General features: G+C 44.5%; 1 protein-coding gene across 6 annotated transcripts in view; it reads right to left on the reverse strand.

Annotated features, from left to right (window-relative positions):
* Nucleotides 1-25710, reverse strand: part of GABBR1 (gamma-aminobutyric acid type B receptor subunit 1) — a 67119-nt gene that overhangs the window by 28242 nt on the left and 13167 nt on the right. For 3 of the 6 annotated variants that reach the window (XM_054568996.1, XM_054568995.1, XM_054568997.1), the window contains 12 exons: nucleotides 18402-18644; nucleotides 17734-17797; nucleotides 16223-16300; nucleotides 14794-14944; nucleotides 14238-14370; nucleotides 12912-13028; nucleotides 12714-12821; nucleotides 12219-12312; nucleotides 11379-11506; nucleotides 10670-10798; nucleotides 10330-10473; nucleotides 8443-9754 (listed from right to left, as the gene is read on the reverse strand). In XM_054568996.1, coding sequence (XP_054424971.1) covers nucleotides 9581-9754; nucleotides 10330-10473; nucleotides 10670-10798; nucleotides 11379-11506; nucleotides 12219-12312; nucleotides 12714-12821; nucleotides 12912-13028; nucleotides 14238-14370; nucleotides 14794-14944; nucleotides 16223-16300; nucleotides 17734-17797; nucleotides 18402-18644 — 1563 coding nt within the window. In that variant the 3' untranslated portion in view covers nucleotides 8443-9580. Of the gene's footprint in view, nucleotides 1-8442; nucleotides 9755-10329; nucleotides 10474-10669; nucleotides 10799-11378; nucleotides 11507-12218; nucleotides 12313-12713; nucleotides 12822-12911; nucleotides 13029-14237; nucleotides 14371-14793; nucleotides 14945-16222; nucleotides 16301-17733; nucleotides 17798-18401; nucleotides 18645-25710 lie in introns of those variants that run through there. The other 3 variants (XM_054568993.1, XM_054568992.1, XM_054568994.1) reach the window with 1 other exon arrangement.

Consider the following 25710-nt stretch of genomic DNA (forward strand, 5'->3'; position numbering starts at 1 on the left):
TGATGTTGGAACACCTGGCAGTCTCATCGACCAGGCTCAGGACTGCTGTGTTAGTCAGTGAGACGTGTCTCCCTCCTTCTCCCTACCTTAGTTTACCATGTAGCCTACCTAACAAAAGAATACAGGGTATGAGTCCTTGGGTGGTGTGCTGATCAGAGAATTGGTTTTTTTTTTTTTAATCCTTACTCAAAGACATGTTTAATGAACTTAGAGAGAGGGGAAGGTGGGAAGGGGGGGGGAGGGAGAGAGAGAGAAACATCCATTGGTTGTATCTCCTATGCGCCCTGACTGGGGACCCACAACTCAGGCATGTGCTCTGACCAGGAATCAAACCTGCGGGATGATGCTCTAACCAACTGAGCCACACTGGCCAACGCACAATCAGAGAATTCTTGCTAGAGGTTTAAACCACTGCAGAAGGAATAAAAATAATGTGAAATATTTGCTGATATACTACTGAGTAGAAAGAGTTAAAGTATGTTGAGCATAAGAATGGGAAGATGCAGGGAAAGGAGTTATACTAGTGAAGTCTGAGAAGTAATATCTTAATAAAAATATATTTAATACAAAAGAAGTTGGTGAGCTGGTTTGAACCAATAGCCACAAAACTGAAGTCACGTAGCACCCTGTTAACCAATAGAAAAATTACTTAGCGTAGGTCCTGTTAGACTGTGGGAAAAATAAGTAACCAAAACAGCAGAAATAATAATAGCATACAATGAGTGAAAGTAACAAATGTATAGCTTCCACCCCTGCACACTAAGATAACCTATTGACACACATTAAGGTTTTTTAGCCCACGAAGTGAATGACCACCTCACCACCTCCCCAAAACCAGACAAGGTGATTCCAAGAGGGAAGCAGGTGACTGGAAAATGAAAATTAACATATTATCTAATCAAGGACCAATCAGTTACTAATGATTGCTTGTAAGTTTTGCTCTATAAAACCTCTTGTCTGTAAGCCATTGAGCAGTTTTAGCTTTTAAGTATGAGCGTTCCCCAACTCCTGGGTGATACCATTCAAAATATAGCCTGTCTTTCTCCACAGCGAAGCCTGGTGTCAGCTCTTATTGTAGATTATTTTAGAAATATATAGGACTCCTGGCCAAGATGGAGGCATAGGTAAATACACTTCACTTCCTTGAACAACCAAAAGAAGGAAAGCAATCAATTGAAAAAAAAACACCCAGAACTGCCAGAAAATTGAACTGTACATAAGTCCAATAACCAAGGAGTTAAAGAAGAAATATTCATCCAGATTGATAGGATGGGAAGAGACAGAAGCTGAGGTGGAGGGGACCCACAGCAAAGAGAGGGCTGGGGGACAAGGTGAGTGAGTGGTCACACATTCGCGTGCAGATAAGACAGGAGGAAAAACTGGGGAGCAAGACATACCATACAATGAATGCAGTGTTCCAATGCAGGAAACAAAAGCCTCAACACCTCTGGCTGTAAAAACCTGTGGAGGTTATGGCAGTAGGAGAAACTCCTAGTCTCACATAAAAGTCTATTGGAGAGGTCCACGGGATCCTAGAATGTACATAAGCCCACCCAACCAGGAACCAGCACCAGGGAAGTACCTGAAAGGGCACAATCCTCTTTTGGGAAGCATGGGAAGTGACAGAAAGCAGGGCAAGAGCCCAGCAAGTGGCATTGTCCCCTCCCTGATTCCTCCCCCACATACAGTGCCACAACGCAGAGAAGTGGGTTGCCCTGCTCTGGTGAATACCTAAGGCTCGACCTCTTACAACATAACAGGTATCTGGAGACAAATAAATGTGGTCCAAATGAAAGAACAGATCAAAACTCCAGAAAAAGAACTAAACAACGAGGAGATAGCCAACCTACCAGATGCAGAATTCAAAACACTGGTAATCAGAATGCTCACAGAAATGACTGAGTATAGCCACAAAATAAAGAAGTGAAGGCTATACAAAGTGAAATAAAGGAAATTATACAGGAAAGCAACAGTGAAGGGAAGGAAACCAACACTCAAATCAACGATTTGGAACAAAAGGAAGAAGTAAACATTCAACTGGAATAAAATGAAGAAACAAGAATTCTCAAAAATAAGGAGCAGCTCAGACCTTTGGGACAACTTTAAACATTCCAACATATGAATCATAGAGGTGTCAGAAGGGGAAGAGGAAGAGCAAGAAATTGAAAACTTATTTGAAAAAAGAATGAATGAAAACTTCCCCAATCTGGTGAAAGAAACAGACATTCAAGTCCAGGAAGCTCAGAAAATCCCAAAGAAGTTGAATCCAAGGAGAAACACCCCATGACACATCACAAATTACTCAAGAATAAAGATAAGGACAGAATTTTATAAGCAGGAAGAGGAAAGAGGACAGTTACCTACAAAGGAGTTCCCATAAGACTATCAGCTGATTTCTCAAAATACACCTTACAGGCAAGAAGGAGCTGGAAAGAAATATTCAAAGTTATGAAAGGCAAGGACGTACATCCAAGATTACTCTATCCAGCAAAGCTATCACTTAGAATGGAAGGGCAGATAAAGTGCTTCCCAGATAAGGTCAAGTTAAAGGAGTTCATCATCACCAAGCCCTAATCGTATGCAGTGCTAAAGGGACTTACCTAAGAAAAGGAAGGAGATTAAAACTATGAACAGTGAAATGACAACAAACTCACAACTATCGATAACTGAACCTAAAAAACAAAACAAAAACAAGCTAAGCAAGTAACTATAACAGAAACAGAATCACAGAAATGGAGGTCACATGGAGGGTTATCAGTAGGGAGGGGACGAGGGGAGGATGGGGGAAAAGGTACAGGGAATAAGTAGCATAATTGGTAGGTACAAAATAGCCAGCACGGGGTGGTGGGGGGGAGGTTTTAAGAATAGTATAGGAAATGGAGAAGACAAAGAACTGTTACATACAACCTATGGACATGAACTAATTGAAGGAGGTATATGCTAGTGGAGTGCAGAGCGGAGGAGGATAAATGGAAGAAAAAAATGGGACAATTGTAATAGCATAATCAATAAAATATACCTAAAGAAATATAGAGAAGATACTCAATTGAATACTATAGGAAAAGGGGACCATTTACAGATGCTTTAAGACTATAAGATTTACATTATGGGGATATAAAGTACAGCATAGAAAATATAGTCAATAATATTGTAACAATTATGTATGGTGCCAGGTGGGTACTAGAAATACCAGAAGGAACACTTTGTAAAGTGTATGATTCTCTAACCACTATGCTATACACCTATAACCAATACAAATTAATATTGAATTTAAATGTCATTGAAAAAATAAAATTATATAAATCATAAAATTTCAAAGATAATATTAACTTTCAGGAGTAAAAAAAAAAAACTGCAAGATTTAGATCTTATGACGGAGAACACTTACTTATCTGCCTAATACAACACTTGAGTTGGAAGCTATAAGGGACATTATTCTAGTGTTACCGAACAAATGGACCCATGGCAGGGGATGCCCAGATGCTATTACTGAAACACGAACACCCCCCTTCCGAGGGGTCCCTCGGTTGTAGGTCCTTTGCCCACCGCCCTTGGAATTACAGCTCTGCATGGCAGAGTGGTGAAAAGGAGAGGAACTATTTATTCAAAAGTTATACAGGTTTGATTAATGGCTAAATGTTGCCCTGGAACCTCAAAATCCCTTTAAGACAATCAGCACACACAGTCCTGCCTTCCCCCCTTTGCCCAGTTAGGCCAGTCAGGCCTGTCAGGGGTACCATCTTTCAGAAGAAAAAAAAGAACAGAAGTCCGGGGCTCAGCTAGGCAGGCCTCTCGCAGTTCTCAGCACCATATGCTGCGTCGCTGCGATCTCCAGCTCTTAATCCATAACCATGTGGCACCTTCTCATGGCCCACTAGCAAGACTCCTTTCTCCCCTCTTTCTTCCCATGTGGTCTTCACACTCTTCCCCAGAGCCTGTGTCCCTTGTTCTCTCCTGCAGGCCCCTGTCTCTCCTCCTCCTCTCTCCCAGTTCCATTCTGCATTAAGTCTTTGAAACCTTCCTGACTAGACTTGGTGATATGCAAAATAACCCTCTTTGCATATGAGGAATGAAGCTATCCCGTGTGTTCGACATACAAAATGACTCCCAAGGGCCCTGCTCAAGGCTCCCATCCCCCATGGCGGCCTGCCCTGGGGTGGGGAGAATATATTTTTCTTGGACACCCCAATCACTGGACCCCGTTACAAATACCCTTTGGGGGGCTCTGGCTGTGCCCTATTACAAAGTCTGGAAAAAGGGGGAAAAGGGGATTACTCTGCAATTCCAAGGGTGGTTAATATGCAGCCTGTTTTTCATCCACTTAACTGTCTCACAGAAGATGAACCTCAGCACCAGTGGCCCACATGGTGAAACACTGAGGCTTGTGTGTGCCAGGCACTCTGCCAGGGCCTGATACAGTTGAGTTAAGGAGACAGACATGATGAAGTCACACTCCTGTGACATGCAGAATGCCTTCTCCAGGTGTGTGTAGAGAGAAGGAAAAATAACCTTTCTCCTCTATGCATGTTGGGTTCTTCAGTGTAGCCCTCTAAAGTAGACTGGCAAAAGACAGATTAGCAAGAGAGAAACAAAGAGAAGTTTATTAACAGATGTGCCATACATATATACATGGCAGCACCCAGTGATGAGTAATCAATCCAAAGGGGCCATTAAAATTGAGGCTTACATACCATTTTAGGCTAAACAAAGGAAAAGGGTTTGGGCTTCTGGGCAGTGGAGGCAAGTAATAAGAAGGTGATCAGGAAAAGTGGTAAACAAAGGTTCTTTAGTAAGGACTGTTAATGCAGATTTAAGTCAATGCCTTCCTCCTGTACAGGACAGAGAAGCACCTTTACAATGTAAATTTCCTTTAACAAAGGAAAATTTGTGCCTTGTTTTTAGAGCTTTTCCTGAACCTGCTGGTTCTCAATAGCCTTTAGCTCCATGTGCTAAAGAAGCCTATTTTGGGGTGGTGTATTCTGGTACATTTTAGGGTTGAGTAATTAATTTGCATAGGGGAAACCAGGAAGACTAGATTCACTGGGTGTAGGAGAGATGCAACAGGGTCTGGGCTAGTCATGTTTACTGAGCCCTTCAGAAGTGAACTGGTGACCATAACTCGAATAAGCAACTAAAACTGAGGTTCTAGTGTAACGGGGCACAGCCAGGGCCCCCCAAAGGGTATTTGTAACAGGGTCCAGTGATTGGGGTGTCCAAGAAAAATATATTCTCCCCACCCCAGGGCAGGCCGCCATGGGGGATGGGAGCCTTGAGCAGGGCCCTTGGGAGTCATTTTGTATGTCGAACACACAGGATAGCTTCATTCCTCATATGCAAAGAGGGTTATTTTGCATATCACCAAGTCTAGTCAGGAAGGTTTCAAAGACTTAATGCAGAATGGAACTGGGAGAGAGGAGGAGGAGAGACAGGGGCCTGCAGGAGAGAACAAGGGACACAGGCTCTGGGGAAGAGTGTGAAGACCACATGGGAAGAAAGAGGGGAGAAAGGAGTCTTGCTAGTGGGCCATGAGAAGGTGCCACATGGTTATGGATTAAGAGCTGGAGATCGCAGCGACGCAGCATATGGTGCTGAGAACTGCGAGAGGCCTGCCTAGCTGAGCCCCGGACTTCTGTTCTTTTTTTTCTTCTGAAAGATGGTACCCCTGACAGGCCTGACTGGCCTAACTGGGCAAAGGGGGGAAGGCAGGACTGTATGTGCTGATTGTCTTAAAGGGATTTTGAGGTTCAAGGGCAACATTTAGCCATTAATCAAACCTGTATAACTTTTGAATAAATAGTTCCTCTCCTTTTCACCACTCTGCCATGCAGAGCTGTAATTCCAAGGGCGGTGGGCAAAGGACCTACAACCGAGGGACCCCAGGGAAGGGGGGTGGTGTTCGTGTTTCGGTAATAGCATCTGGACAACCCTCTTCCCCATGGGTCCATTTGTTCAGTAACACCTTCAAGGCATCTGTGTGCTGTAAATATAATTGTTAACTATTATGTGCCCACCAATATAAAAGAAGTATGTGTCTACATTTTACTTTTTATCACTCTCAAGAGATTTTCCTACTTTGCTTTCTCCCGCCTCCCTTATCACCAACAGAGTTCATGTAACCCTGTCTTCTCCATTGATTCTAATTTATAAAATAAGGTGCAAACCTCCCATTCTCTGAAGCATTTTTTCAAGTCATTAAGATTTTGCTTCTTGGCAATTGTCAATGCTTTGGCTAAAATAAACTCATAAAAATTCTCTATAGGTTTGGATGTTTCCCAGACTGTCTAGCTTTTCCTTTCTTACTTCAGAAGTAAGTGGATGCCATACTTGTCAAATATCACTCGTTCGGGGCATCACCTGACATGAATCTCATCCTGATTGCCCTTCAGTTAATGGGCCATGAAGTACAAAGTAAAAACTCCATGCTTCAAAGCCTGAGTGAATGAACAAGATGTCCATCCAGAGTGGCCTGAAACTATACAGGACTCTGAAGAGCGATAGCTGCAGAAAGGGCTAGGTGTAGGAAAACAGCTGGCCCTGAAGTGTCCACAGAAGCTGAAAGTCAGTGAAGAGACAAGACTGGCAATCAGACAAGCAGTGTGACAAAGGGGAGTGAACAGTTGCTCCAGAGTGGACAGACCACATGTGGTGGCTAATTCTTTCCGAAGGCTGTGACCACATGTCCCATCCCCTGTGCTCTTTTTACACTGTGACTGATGCTTATCCCATCAAGAGGTAGGGGTCTATGTTTTCTCCCCCCAGTTCTGTGCACAGGCTTGTGATAGCCCAGACTACAGGATTCCACAGAAGTGGTGCTATGTGACTTCCAAGACTATGTCAGAGAAAAGAGATGACTACAAGCTAGCTGGCTCTCTCCCTTCATCTCTCTCTCTCAGAACACTCACTTTTGGAACCCAGTCATCGTGTCATGAGGAAACCCAGGCCATACTGAATGGCCACTGCAGGAGTCAGCTTTACACCCTTCAGGTGATTCCAGCTCCCAGCCTTCAAATCTTCCAGGTTATCTCCCTGCTGTCCCACCTGAGTTCCTGGCCCACAGAAACTGAGAGATAATGCTTATTATTTGGGGTAACAGGCTATGTAGCAATAGATAACAATGCATGCAGCTTGAATGCCAGCTGTACTCCTCCTTGGCTGTGTGACCTTGGACTCCTCTCCTTGAGCCAGTCTGTTGCCAGACAACAGGTGAAAACACACACCTTCCCTACAGGGCTGTCCTGAGCACGAGTTAATGACCATAAGATGCCCAACAGTCCTAGTTGCTCCAGCTATCTTGTTTATATATTTCCCCATTGAAAATGTACTCTCATGAAAGGCCATTCTGCTCACTACTCTATCCCCAGGGCTTACAAGAGTGCCTATCTCAGCAAATTTCCCAGAGTGTGTTGATTGAAAAGATGGAACTAACAGAGCATCAAAATGCTCACAAAATGCCATTAGTAAATGACTAGGGTGGGGAGGCAAGAGGCTGTCAGGGTGGAGCAGGGCTATAAAAGGCTGGGAGGCAGTCTCAAGTTCAGGGCACTCTAAAGTCAGTAAGAGATCTGAAGCCTGATGGTGACACAGGCAGGGCTGGTGACACCAAGGGAGTAACTCCTCCCAAGCCTGCTGAGTAGTGGTCTCACTACCAAGCAGAGCTCCCCACCCACCAGGAGCCTCCACTAGCCGTGTCATGTGGCATGGTCCCACACTGCTGCTAGCAAAGTGTCTGACTTTCCCTTGGTCATAGCAGAACCTCTGATCTTTTCTAATACACACTATGCCTAGGTGCAAAGCAAGTTCATGGTGGTAATTCTGGTCTTTTAGGTCCTACCCAGGGCTGGTATATATAGCTCCTGCCACTTCTGAAGACAGCTAACTGCTCATTTTCCATGCTGAAGGCTTATCTACTCCATAGGCTTCCTCCCTCTTCCTTGAGAACGTTCCTTGGAGGGAAGAGAGGAACCTCACATTAAGTTCAAATGGTCCAAGGCAGATAATCACAGTGGAAGGCTTTTCAAGTCTTGGTATAAGATGTAATGACCATTGCTTTCATGGAACTACAGAAACTAACTATGAAACAGGATAATGAAATGACACAGCCCACCCAACCCTTGCAGCTCTTTTGCAAAAATTGCTTAAAAAAACCAGTGCCAAAGGGAAAGTGAAAAATTGAGCTTCAGGAAAACATATCTCAGGGAGCATTTGAGATCTTGCGTCCTGACATATGTTGTTAGTTTGGCTCAAATAAACTTTTTAAAAATGAAAGAAAGAAAAGGAAAGAAAGAAGAAAAGAAAAGAAAAGAAAAGAAAAAAGAAAAGAAAGGGCGGGTGGGAGGGAGGAGAGAGGGGAAGGAGAAAGGGGGAGTGGGGAGAGAGAGAGAGGGAGAGAAAAGAAAGAAGGCACTTCTTTAAGAGAACACAAAGGATTATGAAAGTCCTAGGTAAGTTTATTTTTTTTACATTGGCCATTCAATACTTTCTTTTATTTGGATAGCAAATCCTTCAATGATGCCAAGGGTTCTTAGACAAAGACTTCTAGGTTTGGAAGCACTCAGGGGCCAGCTCATCCACTATCTCCTAGCAATCACCATTTTTTTGTTGTTGTTCTTAGTTCCTAAGAAGGAGAGTCCTCACATCTGTTCAGACACATGCTCCAGGCTCCCAGTATATGTCCATCACTGTGAGAGAACTCATTAAACAGTAGTGACAGTGGCTAGCATTTACCCAACATCTCCATGGTGGTGCTGGTGCTGGAAGATAATTATCTTCATAAATGAAGGGCTTAGAGAATAGAGATTACAGAAGTTTTTGCATGTTGTGGAATCTAACCCTCTGGTAGTCTGACTCCACACTTTTAACCACTAATGTCATCACTCAGTAACCTCAGCCGTGATCATGCCCTGCTTTGCCCTTCTAAGTCCTCACAGGATTAATAAAACACCTCTTTCTACCCCTCCCCTTTAATGCCTTTTCAGTGTTATGAAGCCCTCCGAGTTTCTCTGGTTGGACAGAAGCCTACTCTATTCACAGTAAGGGACAGGTGCTAAGTCACATTGTTCACTGGTTTATTGAGATTCAGGGAGATACTTTCCCAAAAGACACCACAGTGTGAAAGGGACACCACCTCCCACCCCATAGGCCCATCTATCCATGTCAACAGTCAGGGGTGCCTTTCTTTGCTCAGAATTCTCACCAACTATCTACTGGAAGCAGCTCCCAAATCTCCCCACATTTCCTCTCCTTTAATTGCCCCAGAAAAACACAAAACCCAAGGAAGCAATCTTGGGAGGTGGTGTAGAGAAGGGAGAGGTGTGCGTATGAGGCTGCTAAGGAGCCGGTGAGTGAAAAGCTTCAAGGAGGTACCAACTAGATTATTAAGAAGCGACATAAAATCATATGGATGAATAAGAGAGAAAAGGATCTGGTTCTCAGAGTAAGGGAGACCCAGAGAACCTCAGGACTCACAGAGGGGCTATATTTACAAGAGACAGAATCGGGCAGCATGTTCTTCCATCTGGGAATAGGGAGTCTTGCCTCTCCCCTTCCCTCCCGCTATGGGACTATCCTCCCCACACATCCCTCACTTGTAAAGCAAATGGACTCGACTCCCATCACAGCTAAGCCGGTCAGGGAACTCAGGTGGGCCCCTGGGTAGGACCCCAGGCCCCTCTGGGGGTGTCAGAGGTGGGCGCCGTGAGCGGAGCTGCTGCCGGGACTGGAGCTGATGGCGCAGTTCAGAGACTCGCTCCTCTTTCTGGAGGGGGAAAAAAGTAATTAGGAGATGGGGAAAAGGGAAAGTCATGAAAGGTCGGGGAGGGAAAGGGGGGGACAATGGAGGAAAATGGGAGTGGGGATATAGGGGTAGGTAGACAAAAGAAATTAAAATGAGAAATCTGGAAAGAATAAGAAAAGCCAAAAGAGCATTAATAGGAGTACCACTGAAAGAAAAGATCAGGGAAATAAAGGGAAAGAGAAAGTGAGGAAGGGGGCAAAGGTAGGTGCACGTTGCTTCCAATAACTCATACAGATTCATGTCAACCCAGTTTGAACATGTCCTGCTCTGTCACTGCACAGCCTGGGGCCCAGTGGACACCATGGGTACCTGCCCATCCCCTTTCCTGGAGGGTGTGCTCAGCATTAGCTGCTGAGGGCTCACCACTGCCCAGCAGAGCTCTTACCTCCTGGTGAGGCCAACACTGGACCTTACCTGGCACAGAATCCTTGCTCCTTGCCTTACACCCACCTCTTCCCTAGCCTGCTGCCCTTTCCCTGGCAGGTTTTCTCACGATGGAACCTCCTGGACCCCTTCCACACCCTGAGTCAGCACACCTCAGCAATGATCTTCTCAAGCTCCCGGTTCTCCTTCTCCAAAAGCCGGGACTTCTCCTCCTCATGGTTGTTGGTCGATGATCCTGTCTTCATGGTGTCCTGAGCCTCCGACTGCCATTCCCCTCGGGTTATCAGTCGGCGCATCTGGGGGAGAATGTTTGGGGCATGGGAGGTCCAAGCAGGGACTGTGTTAGCAATGGACTGATGATGGATTGGAATTGGAAGGAAGAAAAGTAAGAGGAGCAAGCTCAGCGTCAAACAGGGAAAGCGGGTCAGGGCAAGGGGAGCACAGTCCTGGGAAGAAGGGATGGGGAGGGTGGGAGGATACCCAGGAGCTCACCTTCGGCACAAAGAGCACAACCAGCGTGATGTAAGAGGAGAAGACAATGGCAAGAGAGGCAAAGGCAAAGGCTGCATCCTGCTGGCTGGACAGTATCATGGTGACCGGGGCAGTGATGAGGCACAGGACCTGGGGGCAGTGTGTTTAGGAAGTCTTAGCTCTGCAGGCTCAGGCTCCAGGCTTTTCTTCCCCCTGGAGACTCTGAGGTCAGGCTCCTGGTGAACTTTCCATTTGAAAAGGATCCAGATGGGATCATTCTCAACTCTATCTTAAGAAGAATCACAAATAAACTGTCCCAAAAGCAGACCACAGCTCTAGGTCAACCCATCCCTCAAGGCAGGAGTGCCCACAATCTCTGGACATGCACCCAGAGCCCTCAAGAGTCAATCCCTGGGCATACCTGGCAGGAACTCTCAATTCAGATTCCAACCTGTGAACCCCAAACAAGCATTTTAACCTCTTTCTGCCTCCTCATCTATGTGGTAGGGGCACTAATATCCACTTCACTCGGTGGTTGTGTGAAAATTAATAAGACAGTGTCTGGGTGTTTATAAACTATAGAGTACTTTACAAATCTGAAGCATTAAAAAATTCTTTAAGACTTCCATCCAACTGATCCAAGGTCCAGTGTCTGATTCTTCCCATACCACCCCGTGTGGGTTGCTGTAATCAGCCCCTGGGGTCAATGCCAGGTGTCCAGGGAGCTCACCGCCACATTGTAGATGGCCATGCCCACAGCCCGGTGGTCATTGATCTTCTCAGTGGATACACTCTTGGTCTCATAAGCAAGAAAGATACCCAGCAGCAGCAGCAGTCCCTTGTAACCATAGAAAATACCTGCGACAGCAGGAAAGGGTCACCTAGGCAACATGACTTCCATGCTCCCATCCACTCCCCATCTTTTCTATGCCATTCACCCACCATGCCTCCTTCTCATAGTTCCCCAATGAAAAAGGAGCCTCTTCCCCAATCGAACCCCTCTAGTATACCCCTCTCTGTCCACTGCCCCCAGTGTTCACCCAGTTCACCCCAACCTCACCACTTCCTCCAGGGACTAGGAGCCATGTCACACAGGAAGACAACAGTCAATAACAGCTGTCAGGCAGGTAAGGGCCTGGGCCACACACAGTGTCTCACCCCTTAGCTTCAAGGTGGGAAGCCAGCTTTTCAGACTGAGGACAGGTTTACCATTTGTGGTCACAGAGAAGAGCAATTTTAACAAGGCCAGAAGGGACCTAAACCCATGCCCACAGAGCCCCAGCCTTACTTTAGGGACCCGTCTCGATGTAGAAGGTGTCAGGTCTGAAAATGAGAGTGAGGCTATCTCCACTGGTCTCTGCCTCTTCTGAACCCAACTCTGCCTCATCCCTTCTTTAGATCTTAAGCTCCTCCCAGCAAAAGACCAACTGTCCCCGATTCTCAGAAAAGATCAGTCCCAAGACAGAGGACATTCAACTGGGTTGACCTCTTCCTCTTTTTCTAAAAACCTTTCTTTCTCCAAACCGACTGTCCTTGCCCCATCCCTCAGCATGACCCCACATCAACACACCAAGCCACGTATTCATTTTCTTGGAGCTGCAGTGCTCCAGCTGGGGCAGAATAGACACATCAATATCTTCCTTTGGCTCCTCCTTGGCAAAAGTCTAAGGGAGAAATAAGGCCACAGGAAAGATGGCTGCCATCCTCCCGTTTCCCCACCTCTGCTCAGTCCCAACTCCCAACTCGGCCCTCTCTTTCCTATGAGACCCCCAATATGAGGTCAAGTTCAACTCTGGGCTAGGAAGCATTCACCTAAACCCTTTAGGAATGCTTGCTCCCCCTCTTTCCATGATGCCTGGAAAGTGTGCACATCCTTCCCAAACCCCCACCGCTTCCATTCTTCAGATGAATCTAGAGGCCTCTGATGGAATTTCTTCTAAGAAGGAGAAAAAGCTCTGACATGCAAAAAGCAGAAAAGTAGTCCCCTGCAGAGGGGCTTTCCTCCTCAGGACCATATGCAGCCCTGAAGGCTATGACTGCTCAGCCTTCTGACCCCAAGTGGTACCTCAATGGTCCGGTGCAAGGGGTCTACAATCTGCCAGATGGTGAGAGTGAGGACATCCATGCCCACCAGCAGGCCCACTGTGGCATACAGCTTCCAAGGCTCCAGGGTCTAGGCAAACATGAAGTACAGGCACATCACAGGAAGTCCACTAAGCCGACAGCCAAAGCACCAGAGGCTGAGGGATGGCAAACAGCTCACCTTCCTCCACTCCTTCTTCTCCTCTTTCTTTGTGAAGACCGTGTGGACCCACCAGATTTTGGTGAACATGGAGCCATAGCCCAGACTAAAGCCCAGACCCAGGAGCCAGAGGCGGGCCTAGGAAAGGAGAGGGGCAGGAGCAGACTAGGGCAGGGCTGCAGCAGGGGACAGATGACCGTGCAGGCAAAAGGCAGCCAGCAGGAATAGTGGGGGAAGGGAGTGCACATAAGGGAGGGTCTTCCTACCTTCAACAGATTCCTCCCATCCATCTTCTACTTTGCCACCAGGAAATCTTGCTAAAACCTGGGCTTTAATGACCAGTCACTTCTGACCATTCCCCAATGCCTACAGGTTTCAGCCCAGAAATCTAAGGATGTAGCAGGAGACCATTCACAGCCTCACCCACCTTTCCAGGCTCAGTTCCCTGGCCATCACCTGCCCCACACTCTAGCCAAGCTGCTTAACTGGCTCTCCCTTGGTCTACTGTCTTTTGTGTCTTTGCTACCCACATGATGTTCCCAGCTGACAAAATGCCATGCATCCTTCAATATTCAAATGTCACATCTTCTTTGAGGTCCACCCAACTACTCTGAGCTGCTCTCTCTTGTTTGCTCCCACAGCACTTTGTGCAGATCCCTATTCAGACACCTGTCACACTGCACCGCAGCTAACTGTCTGCCTCCCCACTGCATTCTGGTCTCACTGGAAAGAGACTGCTCCTGATGACCAGGATGTGCATGTGTGTGCAAATGCCCTGTGCAGAGAGGCATGAAGACAAGCACTGGGCAGAGGACAGGAAAGTAATAAGGTGTGCAAGGAAAAGTGTGTTTCCTACCAGCATAACACAGAATCACACAAATATCACTGTTGAAACCAGCCTTTCCACACAGCCCCAGAATCTTCCATGTACCAACAGTCCCATAGGGCCTCCTCCCTGTGTAACAGTGGTCCCTTTCTCTCACTGTCCCAGCTGTCAATTCAGATTTTCTGCCTCCATCCTTTCCAAGCCCAACTGAGGCTCCCACAGAAAATCCAGTTCTTGCTCTCAGACCCCACACCAAGACAAGCCACCACTGTTCCTTTGTGCAGACCCCTTCCTTCATCTTCAATAGCCCCTCCTCTTCTCATCAAAGCATTCCATGGTGATCTGGGAACCAACAAATGAGCTACAGAATGAAAGTGTCTAGAGGTAAAGAAAGACAGGGCAGAGACAGATAGGGACCAGAACAGTGACATTGGAAGGAAAGGCAGGGAACTAGACAGCACAGGAGGTGCTCCTGAGTGGTGGGTCAGCCACATTCTGCACAGTATCTATGCCCCCCTCACCTGGCAGATGAAGGGAAACTGGTTTCTCCCAATGTGGTAACCATCCAGCCCGAGGGGGAAGACAGCAGCTAATGCCAGCGAGCAACCAACAGCTGTCAGGTTATTCAGGTTGGGCTGTGAGTTCTGGATATAACTAGAGCAGAGGCAGGAAGAGAGGGAGAGAGAGAAAAGCAGAATGACCCCTTTCTGAAGGGAGGTTCAGCTCTCCAAATGCCACAGACAAATGAAGATAGGCCTAGAGGAGGCAGCAGATCCTTGAGAGAAAGACGACTAGTCAGGGGTTATGCATGGACTTGGAGGGCTTTCCTTCACACACATTCTATTTGGAGCCCTGCACTGTGTTGCCTGCACAGTTAGCTGCTTTGGAGCAAGGATGGGAGTTCTATCTGGTTTCCCCCTTTTTGTGCTCAGTGATCATTAAGAAAGCAGTAAGACAGTGTGAAAACCTCGATGATGTATGGCCTGGGAGTTACACAGGTTTAATTCTCACTCCCTTCAATGACCATCATCTTGGAGAGGCAGACAGAACAAGAAAAACATCAGAAGATACACTTACCGGACATGGGAGTTGTAGATGTTAAAGGACAGACAGACAACAGCTAGGACAATGCCCAGGCTGGAGAGAACTGAGACGGAGATAAAGAGTTTCTGTGACAGGAAGCGGAACGTCTTGATGACCAAGGTCTGGTCAGCAGGGGGGGACCCTCCTATGGTACAGGGGGAGGGGGAGAAAGGGAAAGAAAGGGAAGGAGGATAAAGGAATGAAGGTGGGATGGGGGGAAGTAATGGACGGAGCTGCTGGTCACTTCTTGGGCTATAAGGACATGAGACCTAAGTGACCTAAGCAGTGCCACTGCAGGTGCAAAGCTTGTAGGGAACAATGAGAAATGCAATCGAAAAATGGAGCACATGTCCTGTCTAGAGGCTGACAAAGGCTGAGGTGTGTCACCAAAGTTATAGCCCTTTTTTGTTATTGTTTGTTCTTTCTGTTTTTCTTGCAGGAAAGGAAAATGGGAAGGTAGAGAAGGGGAGAGCTGATAAAATTATGAGGTTTCTTGTTACTCAAATCAAAAACTACAAAAAAGCTTTATGATTATAAAATGTGTGTGCAAATGCAAAAGCTAAAAAGCCTCCAAGTATCTAGTCTGCCCTCCTAACTTTAGGAAAAGAAGAAACAAAAACTAATCTATGATTTAACTCTGGCAGGGTGATATTCCCAAAGGTCTTTTTCAGTTATCACTATAAGGAAGCTTACATTTGTCAGAGTTTGTAGAGGGAGGAAATTCTAATTTGGTTAGCTTGGGGAAAAGTATAATTTAGGCCATGCAGCATTTATAGCTGTACAGAACACTGCCCTACATTTAAACTGTAAAACATTTCAGAACCTCGGCAGTGGTGGGAGCTACTAGACTCCAACTGGGGAGGTCGATGGCAGGAGTCTCCCATGGCTGTGTCTCCCTCCATCCTTAAGATGCCAGGCCTTTATTCTATCAGGAAGACCTTCCTTTTGCCCACCTTTAGTATCTTTTCCATTTCCTATTATTTTTGCCCACCAAGCAGAGAATATTGATTACTTTCCCCTTTATAATGCACATTTCAGTAGAAGACAATTTCTATCCTCTCCTGTAGTTTAAGCAACTGTTTTCTTCACAGAGATAAAGAAGCAACTCAATACCTGATATATCAAGGCACCAGAACATCTGGGAGACCCAAATTGAGTTTCCATTTCCCGCCCTGCCTGTGACCCCCAGTGACTACTTTTAACAGTGCATGCTACCAACTGTCTATTCTGTCTCCAAATACACTAGTCTCCCCTATCCCTATCTTGGAGACTCTATTCCCTTTCTCCAAACCCCAGCCCCTGGTCCATTCTCTGGAGCATTTGAACTTAGTTGCTCCTACCACCCAACCTTCATTCATGTGCATGACCCTTTTCTGCAATTGTTCAGAGGGGTTGAAAGAAACTATAAATAGGGCCTACTTACCAATCCACTTATCTGTTTTGGACCAAGAAAGATCATCCTTGGTGCTGTCATAGTAACCAATCTTCTTATAGCTGCCACCTGGGCAGATGACAACAGAAGGAGTGACCATGGGTAGGTGAAGAGCCAATGCTGGGCATTCCCAACTTTCCACTTCCCTAAAGTAGCTTTCTGTGGTTGTATCTGACTTTCTCTTCACCTGAGTCCCTGAAAGATACTTGGAAGGACCTGGGGGGTCACGTGAATAAGTAACCTGACTTAAAAGTAGTGTAAGGTGGGTCCCACAGACCAATCGTATATGTGCAAAGCCCTGCAGCAAAGAAGGTTCCACAATGTGTCTGCCACTCATTCCACAGCCCATACCTCTCTTAGCAAGGTGTCTCTCACTTTGATTCTAGTTTTAAAGCTTTAATTATTTGTTTATTCTTCTTCCCACGATAGACAGAATCATAGAATCTATTTTCCCAGTGGCTTTCATTTTAATTTTATAAATTTATTTTATGTTGGTTGGCTTGGGTTCTAATTTCTTAAATAAGTTGTAAGTAAAATTCAGTCACTTCTAAGATTTCTGTTCCAAAACTGTACCTGTTACCCTAACTTTTCCATCAAAAGCCAACTCATATCCCCTTTACCACGGCTGAAGTCCATTCCCTCTTGTCCCGGATACAAAGGAGAACTGAAAGAAGGTGGGAGGTGGAGGAGGAAAGAAACTTTTCACAGGAAGCCAAGAAACAGCTCTCTTGGCCATGCTATGAGGCTGAATGGGGTGGAGTTGAAAAATTAACTCATAGTTTTTCAAATATATAACTGTGCTACATTATAAGAAAATACAACCTTGAAAAGACAAACTATCCATACCACAGAAATATTAAGAATGCTTACTCACATAGCAAGAAAATTCTATAAATTCCCTTTAAAAATAGCAGATTTCCTAGATTCAGCTTTCCTTGAGTGCATGGGTATGCAAGTAACAGGTCATTAGAGCCCCAATCCAAGCTACCAAAAGGAAATTTCTTTAATTAAAATCAAAGCCAGATCTGGCTGGTGTGGCTCAGTGGGTTGAGTGCTAGCCTGTGAACCAAAGGGTTGCTGGTTCGATTCCCAGTCAGGGCACATGCCTGGGTTGCAGGCCAGGTCCCCAGTAGGGGGCATGCAAAAGGCAACTACACACTGATATTCCTCTTCCTCTTTCTCCCTCCCTTCCCCTCTCTCTAAAAATAAATTCTTAAAAAGAAAAAAATCAAAGCCAATGAGGAAACAGAGACTGTTTCCAAAGTTCATGCCACTTTTCAAGAACATAACAACTGCTACTCAAAGAAATCCATCCACATATGAGCTGTTTTTACTGTTGTTATTATATTATTATCATTATTAAAGCTTGATGAACACAGTTAAAAGAGAAGGGCAGGAGACAGGGAGGTACCCAGGCTGTCTCATGATACCACCAGGTGTCCTAGCCCAGCCCTAGCTGGCCACCATGACCCCACCCCATTTCCTCATGGCCCCATACTCACCCTGAAGCTGCTCAATTAGTGTCCATGCCATCCGAGAGCCACTGGCATCAAATACCACATGGCCCTGAGGGAGAACATGAGGAGGAAGACAAAAAGGACAAAGGCAAGAGTGAGAGAACATCAAAGACTCTGAATCCTCAGGCTTTTTATGTTAATTGAGTTTCTGAATGAATACTATTTATGGCATTTCCCTGCATATAGGACATGCCCCAGATACCCATACCCTAGATTTCAGAAACTATCCTTTAGAGAAGCTTCATCCATGAGATGGGAATGGGAGAAATCCTCAGATAGAGAGAGCACCAGGAGACCTGGCTTCTGCTGTGTGACCTAAGCAAGTCATCAAATCCCTCTGGATGCTAATTTCCCCACTTTAAAAGGAATAGGAGATGATCTGTTTCCTCTTTTAAAATCCTATGATTCTTATCTGACTCATCAATATCTGGACTGAAAAGAAATGAGGGACAGGACTGAAAGAAATACAAGAGACTAATTTTTTCCCCTTCTAGTCCCTGGTGTGTTTTCTGGTTTGGGGGTTCCTACTTCCTTGGTCTGAGACCAATTATTATAGGGAGGTAACAGAGAGACATAGAACACGTGATTCCAAAAGAGGGTGTCTCTTTCTCAATAGGAGGATAGAAGAGTGTGAAGAAGTCCCTAGAACTCACAGAGACACCCTCAAAGGACGAAGAGTTCATTGCCCGGTAGATTTGGTCGGTAATGGTCTGGTTGTTGTAGTTGAAGTCTTCCAGTCTCACACCTGAACGGCCATCCCCTCCAGATGTCTTGTTCAGAGCCAGTGCCAAGGCCCAGATGGCATCATAAGCCAGCGGTGCCTCCTGGAAGCCACCTGTCTCCTCAGGATGTCTTTTCAGTCGCTTGGTCAGTTTTTCCACAAACTCCTGGGATGTCTGAGGAGGAAACAATCAGAGTGTGAGAGGGAATCAGGGGCAAGTGGCATCTAATTCTGGTTCTGACACTTTGACTTGAATAGATTGTTTAAGTTCATGTTGTCATGTTGAGCACATGTACGTTTAAAATCTTTAACTACGAGTATGCCCAAGTGTCTGTCTTCTATGAGAAGCTATACTAGACTAGAGTAGGGATTAGCTGGGTTCACTGGTATTAGTGTGCATAGCTGCTCACTCAGCATTGGAGTTGTTTAATGAATAGACACTTTGCATAATAAATGGCAAAGGACAGAAAGCAGAGAGAGAGAAAAGCAAGAGAAGGGATATTTCACTGAAAAGTTGTAACATTGTGCTTTCATTCAGACTTTCCCAATAGAACTGACCCAGGACCAAACAGCTCCTCCAATTCTGAAAGATCTTAGAAAAGGTAGCACCGAACCTTCCTCCTCTACTTGTCAGCCTGGAAGATTTTTCTTTAGCATGCTGACTTTTCACCATCCTCCTTTTCACCTTGTGTTTAGCATCGATCCTTTTCACCATGTGTTTTCAGTTCACTGACTCTTAGATGGTTTTCAGAAGACTGAGTACTGTGGAAATAACCCTAACATTTTTAAAGCCTATTATTCAATCCCTACCCACACCACTTGCTTCCAACCTTCAATTTTCTTTTTCCAAGAAAGCTAAATAGAATGACAGCTCCTTTAACACTCTCATGAAATAGGTCAAGAGACCTGACTTTCTATACTTGGCAGTCACCTTGCTTAGCTAAATGACCGTAGGCAAATTGCTTTAAGTTTTTGGAAATGTCTTTTATAATAGAGAAAATCATACTTGACCTTCCTTACCTCCCAGAAACCACATACAGAAAGGCTCAGTGGCCACCTCTTGGCAAGGCACAAGTAAGACACAGGCACTACACATTCTATTTAGATTTGGAATATATTAACACACACACACTCTACGGAAGAAATGAAGAAGTGAATGAAGAATAGATAAAAATCTCCATTCCCCATGCCCTGCTCACTTTTCTTTCTAATCAACTTTCTGGAGACACAAAGGAGTATAAAGTTCAAAGGACAGACAGCCCTGCTGCAATGGAAACAGCTTGGGCTTTGAAGACAGACAGGTCTGTGCTGTACTCTCCTTGCGGACAGGATCAAGCTCTACTCCTCTCTTTAGCCTCAGAACCCAGCATTATGCCCAGCCCATAAAGAAAGTCCATTGGATTGGGGCAGTGAAAATACTCTGCATGATACTATAATGATGGATACACACACACACACACACACACACATAGTCTGTTCAGAAGGTATCCAGCCATGTAATATGAAAAATAGAGATATTTATTGAAGAAGATACAAGGCACATTGTACATAGGACAATGATACCTCAGTCCCCTTCAAAGTAGGCACCTTGGGACCTCACACAATTCTCCCAATCGCCATCAGCTGCCCGGTCATATTTTCCTGAATCTCATCAACAATCTGAAATCTCTTTCCTTTCAAAGGTGACTTTAGTTTTGGGAAAAGCTAGAAGTTTCAGGGCACCAAATCTGGGCTCTAGGGGTGCTGAGTTACCTGGGTGATTTGATGTTTTGCCAAAAAACTCGGCACAAGATATGATACATGTGTGGGTGTGCTGTCATGATGAAGCTGCCAATCACCAGCTGCCCATAACTGGCCTTCTGAATCATCTGAATAGTTTCCATGGAGGAATGTTCAAGCTTAATGCAAAATATGATGCAGATTCGTTGCTCTATTCACTCAGTCACTTTGAATGTGATGGCCACACAGTACACATGGTCACTCAACAGTATCTACTGCTCCCACTAAGTAGTACAGTGAAGTCGTCATTATTCATGCATGCACATTCCACTCCACTCCCCTTGGCTACTAGGTTATATCAATGTGGCACAAGCCACTCTCATTATATTAACAATGGCAGGACTTTTTCCAGACAGACTCTAAATATATATATCAGAATGTATAACTCTAGAGGCTTCCAGCCACGACAGAGGAGTAGGTAGATATGCTTGGCTTCCTCATACAACCAAAAGAAGGATACCAACCAACTTAAAAACAAAATACAAGAACTGCCAGAAAATCGAACTGTATGGAAGTCCAACAACCAAGGAGTTCAAGAAGGAACATTCACACAAACTGGTAGGAGGGGAGGAGATGGGCACTGGGGCAACAAGGATGTACAACAAGGCAGAGGCTGGCAGACCAAAGTGGGCAAGGCAGCAGCTGGTGGACTGGAATATCCCACATTCGCATGTGGATAAGCCAGGAGGAATAACTGGGGAGCGAGACAGACTGTGCAATCCATGGTTCCAGCATGGGAAATTAAAGCCTCAAAACCTCTCATGGAAAAAACCTGTGGGGGTTGCACTGGTGGTGGGAGAAACTCCCAGTCTCACAGAAGAGTCCGTAGGAGAGGCCCGTGAGATCCTAGAATGTGCACAAGCCCACCCACCCATGAATCAGCACTTGAAAGGGCACAGCCTGCTTGTAGAAAGCGAGAGAAGTGACCGAAAGTGGGCGGGAGCCAAGCAAGCAGCATTGTTCCCTCCTTGACCCCTCTTCCACATACTGCACCACAACACAGAGAAGTGGGTTGCCCTACCCTGCTGAATACATAAAGCTCTGCCCCATACAACATAACAGGTGTACAAAGACAAAGAAATATGGCCCAAGTGAAAAAACAGATCAAAACTCCAGAAAAAGAACTAAGCAACGAGGAGATAGCCAACCTACCAGATGCAGAATTCAAAACACTGGTAATCAGAATGCTCACAGAAATGACTAAGCACACAGCCACAAAATAAAAGGAGAAGTGAAGGCTATATAAAGTGAAATAAAGAAAAATATACAGGGAAGCACCAGAGAAGGGAAAGAAATCAAGACTCAAATCAACAATTTGGAACAAAAAGAAGAAATAAACATTCAATCAGAACAGCCTGAAGAAACAAGTATTTTCAAAAATAAGGAGCAGCTCAGGGACCTCTGGGACATTTTAAACATTCCAACATATGAATCATAGGGGTGCCGGAAGGAGAAGAGGAAGAGCAAAAAATTGAAAACTTATTTGAAAAAGAATGAATGAAAATGTCCTCAATCTGGTGAAGGAAATAGACATTCAAGTCCAGGAAGCTCAGAAAATACCAAAGAAGTTGAATCCAAGAGAAACATGCCACATCACAATTAAATTACCCAAGACTAAAGATAAGGACAGAATCTTATAAGCAGGAAGAGGAAAGAGGACAGTTACCTACAAAGGAGTTCCCATAAGACTATCAGCTGATTTCTCAAAATACACCCTACAGGCAAGAAGGGGCTGGAAACAAGTATTCAAAGTTATGAAAGGCAAGGACCTACACCCAAGATTACTCTATACAGTGAAGCTATCATTTAGAATGGAAGGGCAGATAAAGTGCTTCCCAGAAAAGGTAAAGTTAAACGAGTTCATCATCACCAGCCCTTATGTGAAATGTTAAAGGGACTTATCTAAGACAAAGATCAAAAACTATGAACGGTAAAATGACAACAAACTCACAACTATCAACAACTGAACCTAAAAACAATACCAAAAAATAACTAAGCAAACAACTAGAACAGAAACAGAATCACAGAAATAGAGATCACATGGAAAGTTATCAGCAGGGAGGGGGAGGGAGGAGAATGGGGGGAAAAGGTACAAGGACTAAGGAGTATAATTGGTAGGTACAAAATAGATGGGGGGAGGTTAAGAATAATATAGGAAATGGAGAAGCCAAGGAACTTATATATATGACCCATGGAAAGCTGGAGGGAGGTGTGGTGCAGAGCAGAGGGGGAGAAAGGAGAGAAAAAAATGGGACAGCTGTAATAGCATAATCAATAAAATGTACTTAAAAAAAAGGCACGTATAACTCCAAGAATGAGCCCTCATGTAAACTATGGGTGATAATGATGTGTCAATGTAGGTTCATCAATTGTGACCACTCTGGGGAATGTTGATAATGGAGGAATCTATACATGTATAAGGGCGGGGGGGTCATAGGGAAATCTCTGCACCTTCCTCTCAATTTTGCTGTGAACTTAAGCTGCTTAAAATAAAAATAAAGTATCTTTTCAATGTTCATTGGATGCATAAATATAGGTGGATGAATTCAAATTCTACCTAATCCATTTACCTGCTATTAATCTCAAACAAGTCACTAAACCTTAGTAGTTGGTTATTCAGCTTTAAAATGGGATTAATACCACCTTGAAAAGTTATTACAAGATGAAATAATACATATAAAAAATACTGAGTATGAAATAATTTTTGTGAATTCACATCTTTGTGAATTTTTTTCTCTTAACTTCATCTCTGACACTCTTACTCAGCTCTATAATCCAGCTTGGTGAGATGATCAATGATCTCAAATTAAAAATATCTAAGTCTAAGCTCATTTCTCCTCACTCCCCAACATTTCCCAGTACACAAGAATAAATTCTTAGAATCACCTCCAGAGGTGTCCAACCTGTTGCCCATGGGCCACATGCAGCTCAGGATGGCTTTTAATGTGGCCCAACCCAAAACCATAAATTCACTTAAAACACTATGAGATTTTTTTGTGATCACATGTCACAATGTATTTAATGTGTGGCTCAAGACAACTGTTCTTCCAGTGTGGCCCAGAGATGCCAAAAGGTTAGACATCTCTGTAGGTTTACATTCTTTCAAATCACCAAGTTCTCTTAATTCTTTTGTTGAACTGTCTCAGTAATATCTTCCCTCCCTACTAACATTTATATTGTTCATACAATGTACCAGGCACTTTCTTAAGGTACATATATAAACTTATTTAATCATTAATCTAATGAGGTTTATGGCCCATTTTAGAGATAAGGAAACTGAGGCCCAGAAAAGTTCAACTTGTCTGAAGTTGTACTGCTAGTGCATAGCAGGATTCAAACCCAGGCAGCCTGGCATCAAAGTGCCTACTCTTCCTAACCGCTCTACACTGCCTCTGTAGGCTGAAATGCCTCTCTCCTAGAGCACCTACTGAGCAGGCAGCAGTTAGGCTGAGGCTTTTCTTTCTCTTTTGTAATTTTTTTTTAAACTGATTTTTTTTTAAGAGAGAGGAGGGGGAGGGAAAGAGAGAGAGACATGAATTTGTTATTCTACTTCTTTACACATTCATTGGTTGATTCTCGTATGTGCCCTCATCAAACCAAGTTGGTGTATCAGGACAATGCTCTAACCAAGTGAGCTACCTGGCCAGGGCAAGCTGAGGCTTTCTGAGTAGTCCTTCAGCCTCCGACTCTAACAATCTGCACTTCCAAGTAAATACTACATCAGAAAATCACCCAATAGGGAGGGACTCGTTTGCTCTGCATGATGCTACCTTCACATCCTGCTGGCTCCAGGTCACTACCAGTAACACACTTGGCCCTGGTAGCACCACTGACCCCCACATAACTATAGTTACCAAAAACATCTCTCCCCCTTGGGCTGTCAAAGATAGAACCGTCAATTTTCAAATGGAAATGTTACTAGGCAGCTTAAGAAAAACAGAACAATAAAAATTCCATAATCCATAGAAATTAGTGAAGTAAGTGCGAATTTATGATACTAATTTTTTCACAGCCATGTCTGGCTGTTTCTGTATGTGAGAATGAATGCTCGACAGTGATCTAAAATATGTACTCTGAGGTATGTTTTTATTTTATGTTGTCCCCAGATCTGATGGGACCTGTATCCAATCATAATTTACTCATTTTACTCAAAGTTTTACCCCTACCACCTACCTGCCCCTCTAGCCCAGAGCTATAACCTTTCTCCAGAGCCCCTCTGGCTCACTTTCCACATCTAACTCCTAAAGACACTTTCTCTAAGCCAGGGTTTCTCAGTCTCTGCATTACTGACATGTGGAACAGAAGAACTCTTTGTTGTGGGGGACTGCCTGGTACATTGTAGGATGTTTTAGAAGGATCCCTGGCTGACCCATTAGAGTGTAGATGTGACAACCAAAATTGTCCCTAGATATTGCAACTCCTGGTTGAAAACCACTGCTCTAACCAACAGTCCTCAAAATGTAGTCTCCAAAACAGAAGCATCAATATCCCCAGGGAACTTGTCAGAAATGTAACCCTAACCCCAGGCCTATCCCTGAATCAGAGCTTCCAAGTAAAAAGGCCAGTAGTCTGTATATTAATTAACCTTCCAGGTGATTCTAATGGAAGCTAAACTTTCATAACTATTAATCTAAATTTAAGATTAATAAAATTAATCTTAATTTAAGTTTACGTAGAGTAAAGGCAACTCTGCTTCTTTTCTAAATCATCATGGCTCTGGGCCCCTAAGACCAACCCTTGCTTCTGATCCGCTTTCTTGGTCCTATAATCTCTCCCCTAGTTAGTTAGTTAAGGTTGCTTCTACCCTCTGGTAAATCTTGGCTTCTGCCCCAGGTGTTTTAGACTACTGAGCTTGCCTGGTGTCACTAGAAGCCCTATGAGTTGAAAGGCAAGCACCACCTTTTTCCAGAGACCAAAAGCCAGAAGGAATCCTCCATCCAATTCATTCTGCCCAAATGTCCCTTCATATCCCTAACCACATTCCTGCTTCCTGTGAGAAGCCACAACTGGAAGGTCCCAGGCTCAGGGCACCAATAAGCCTTTTAAACTTCAGTTACCAGCTTTTCCACTTTCCCAGGTTCTCAAGGATGACTCATCAGAAGTGACCTTCCAGAATTTTTCCAACTTATTTTCAACCAAGATATCTCACATATAGAGTCCCTTAGAATGTCCCAGGACAGAGCCCATAGGGCAAACGACTGACCCTTCCATCACAACACACTGCCAGAATAAACTTCCTGAATCTTCTTTCTTTTTTGTTCACAAACTGCCACCACCTAAAGAGTATATTAGCCAATAAAAGTAAACACTTTTTAGTAAGATTTGATGGTTTCCCATGGAAGGTGATGGGAGCAGAGTGGTTTGGACTCTGATTCAGTTAAGACTCAGTCCCAGCCTGACCACTCAGTAATACAGGTAAGTCTCTTAACCTTTCTGAGTTTCAGCTTCCTGGTCTATAAAAT

Source organism: Pteronotus mesoamericanus, unplaced genomic scaffold, assembly GCF_021234165.1.
Source record: "Pteronotus mesoamericanus isolate MK-2021 breed Mesoamerican mustached bat unplaced genomic scaffold, CSHL_Meso_final contig_20, whole genome shotgun sequence".
Taxonomy (NCBI): domain Eukaryota; kingdom Metazoa; phylum Chordata; class Mammalia; order Chiroptera; family Mormoopidae; genus Pteronotus; species Pteronotus mesoamericanus.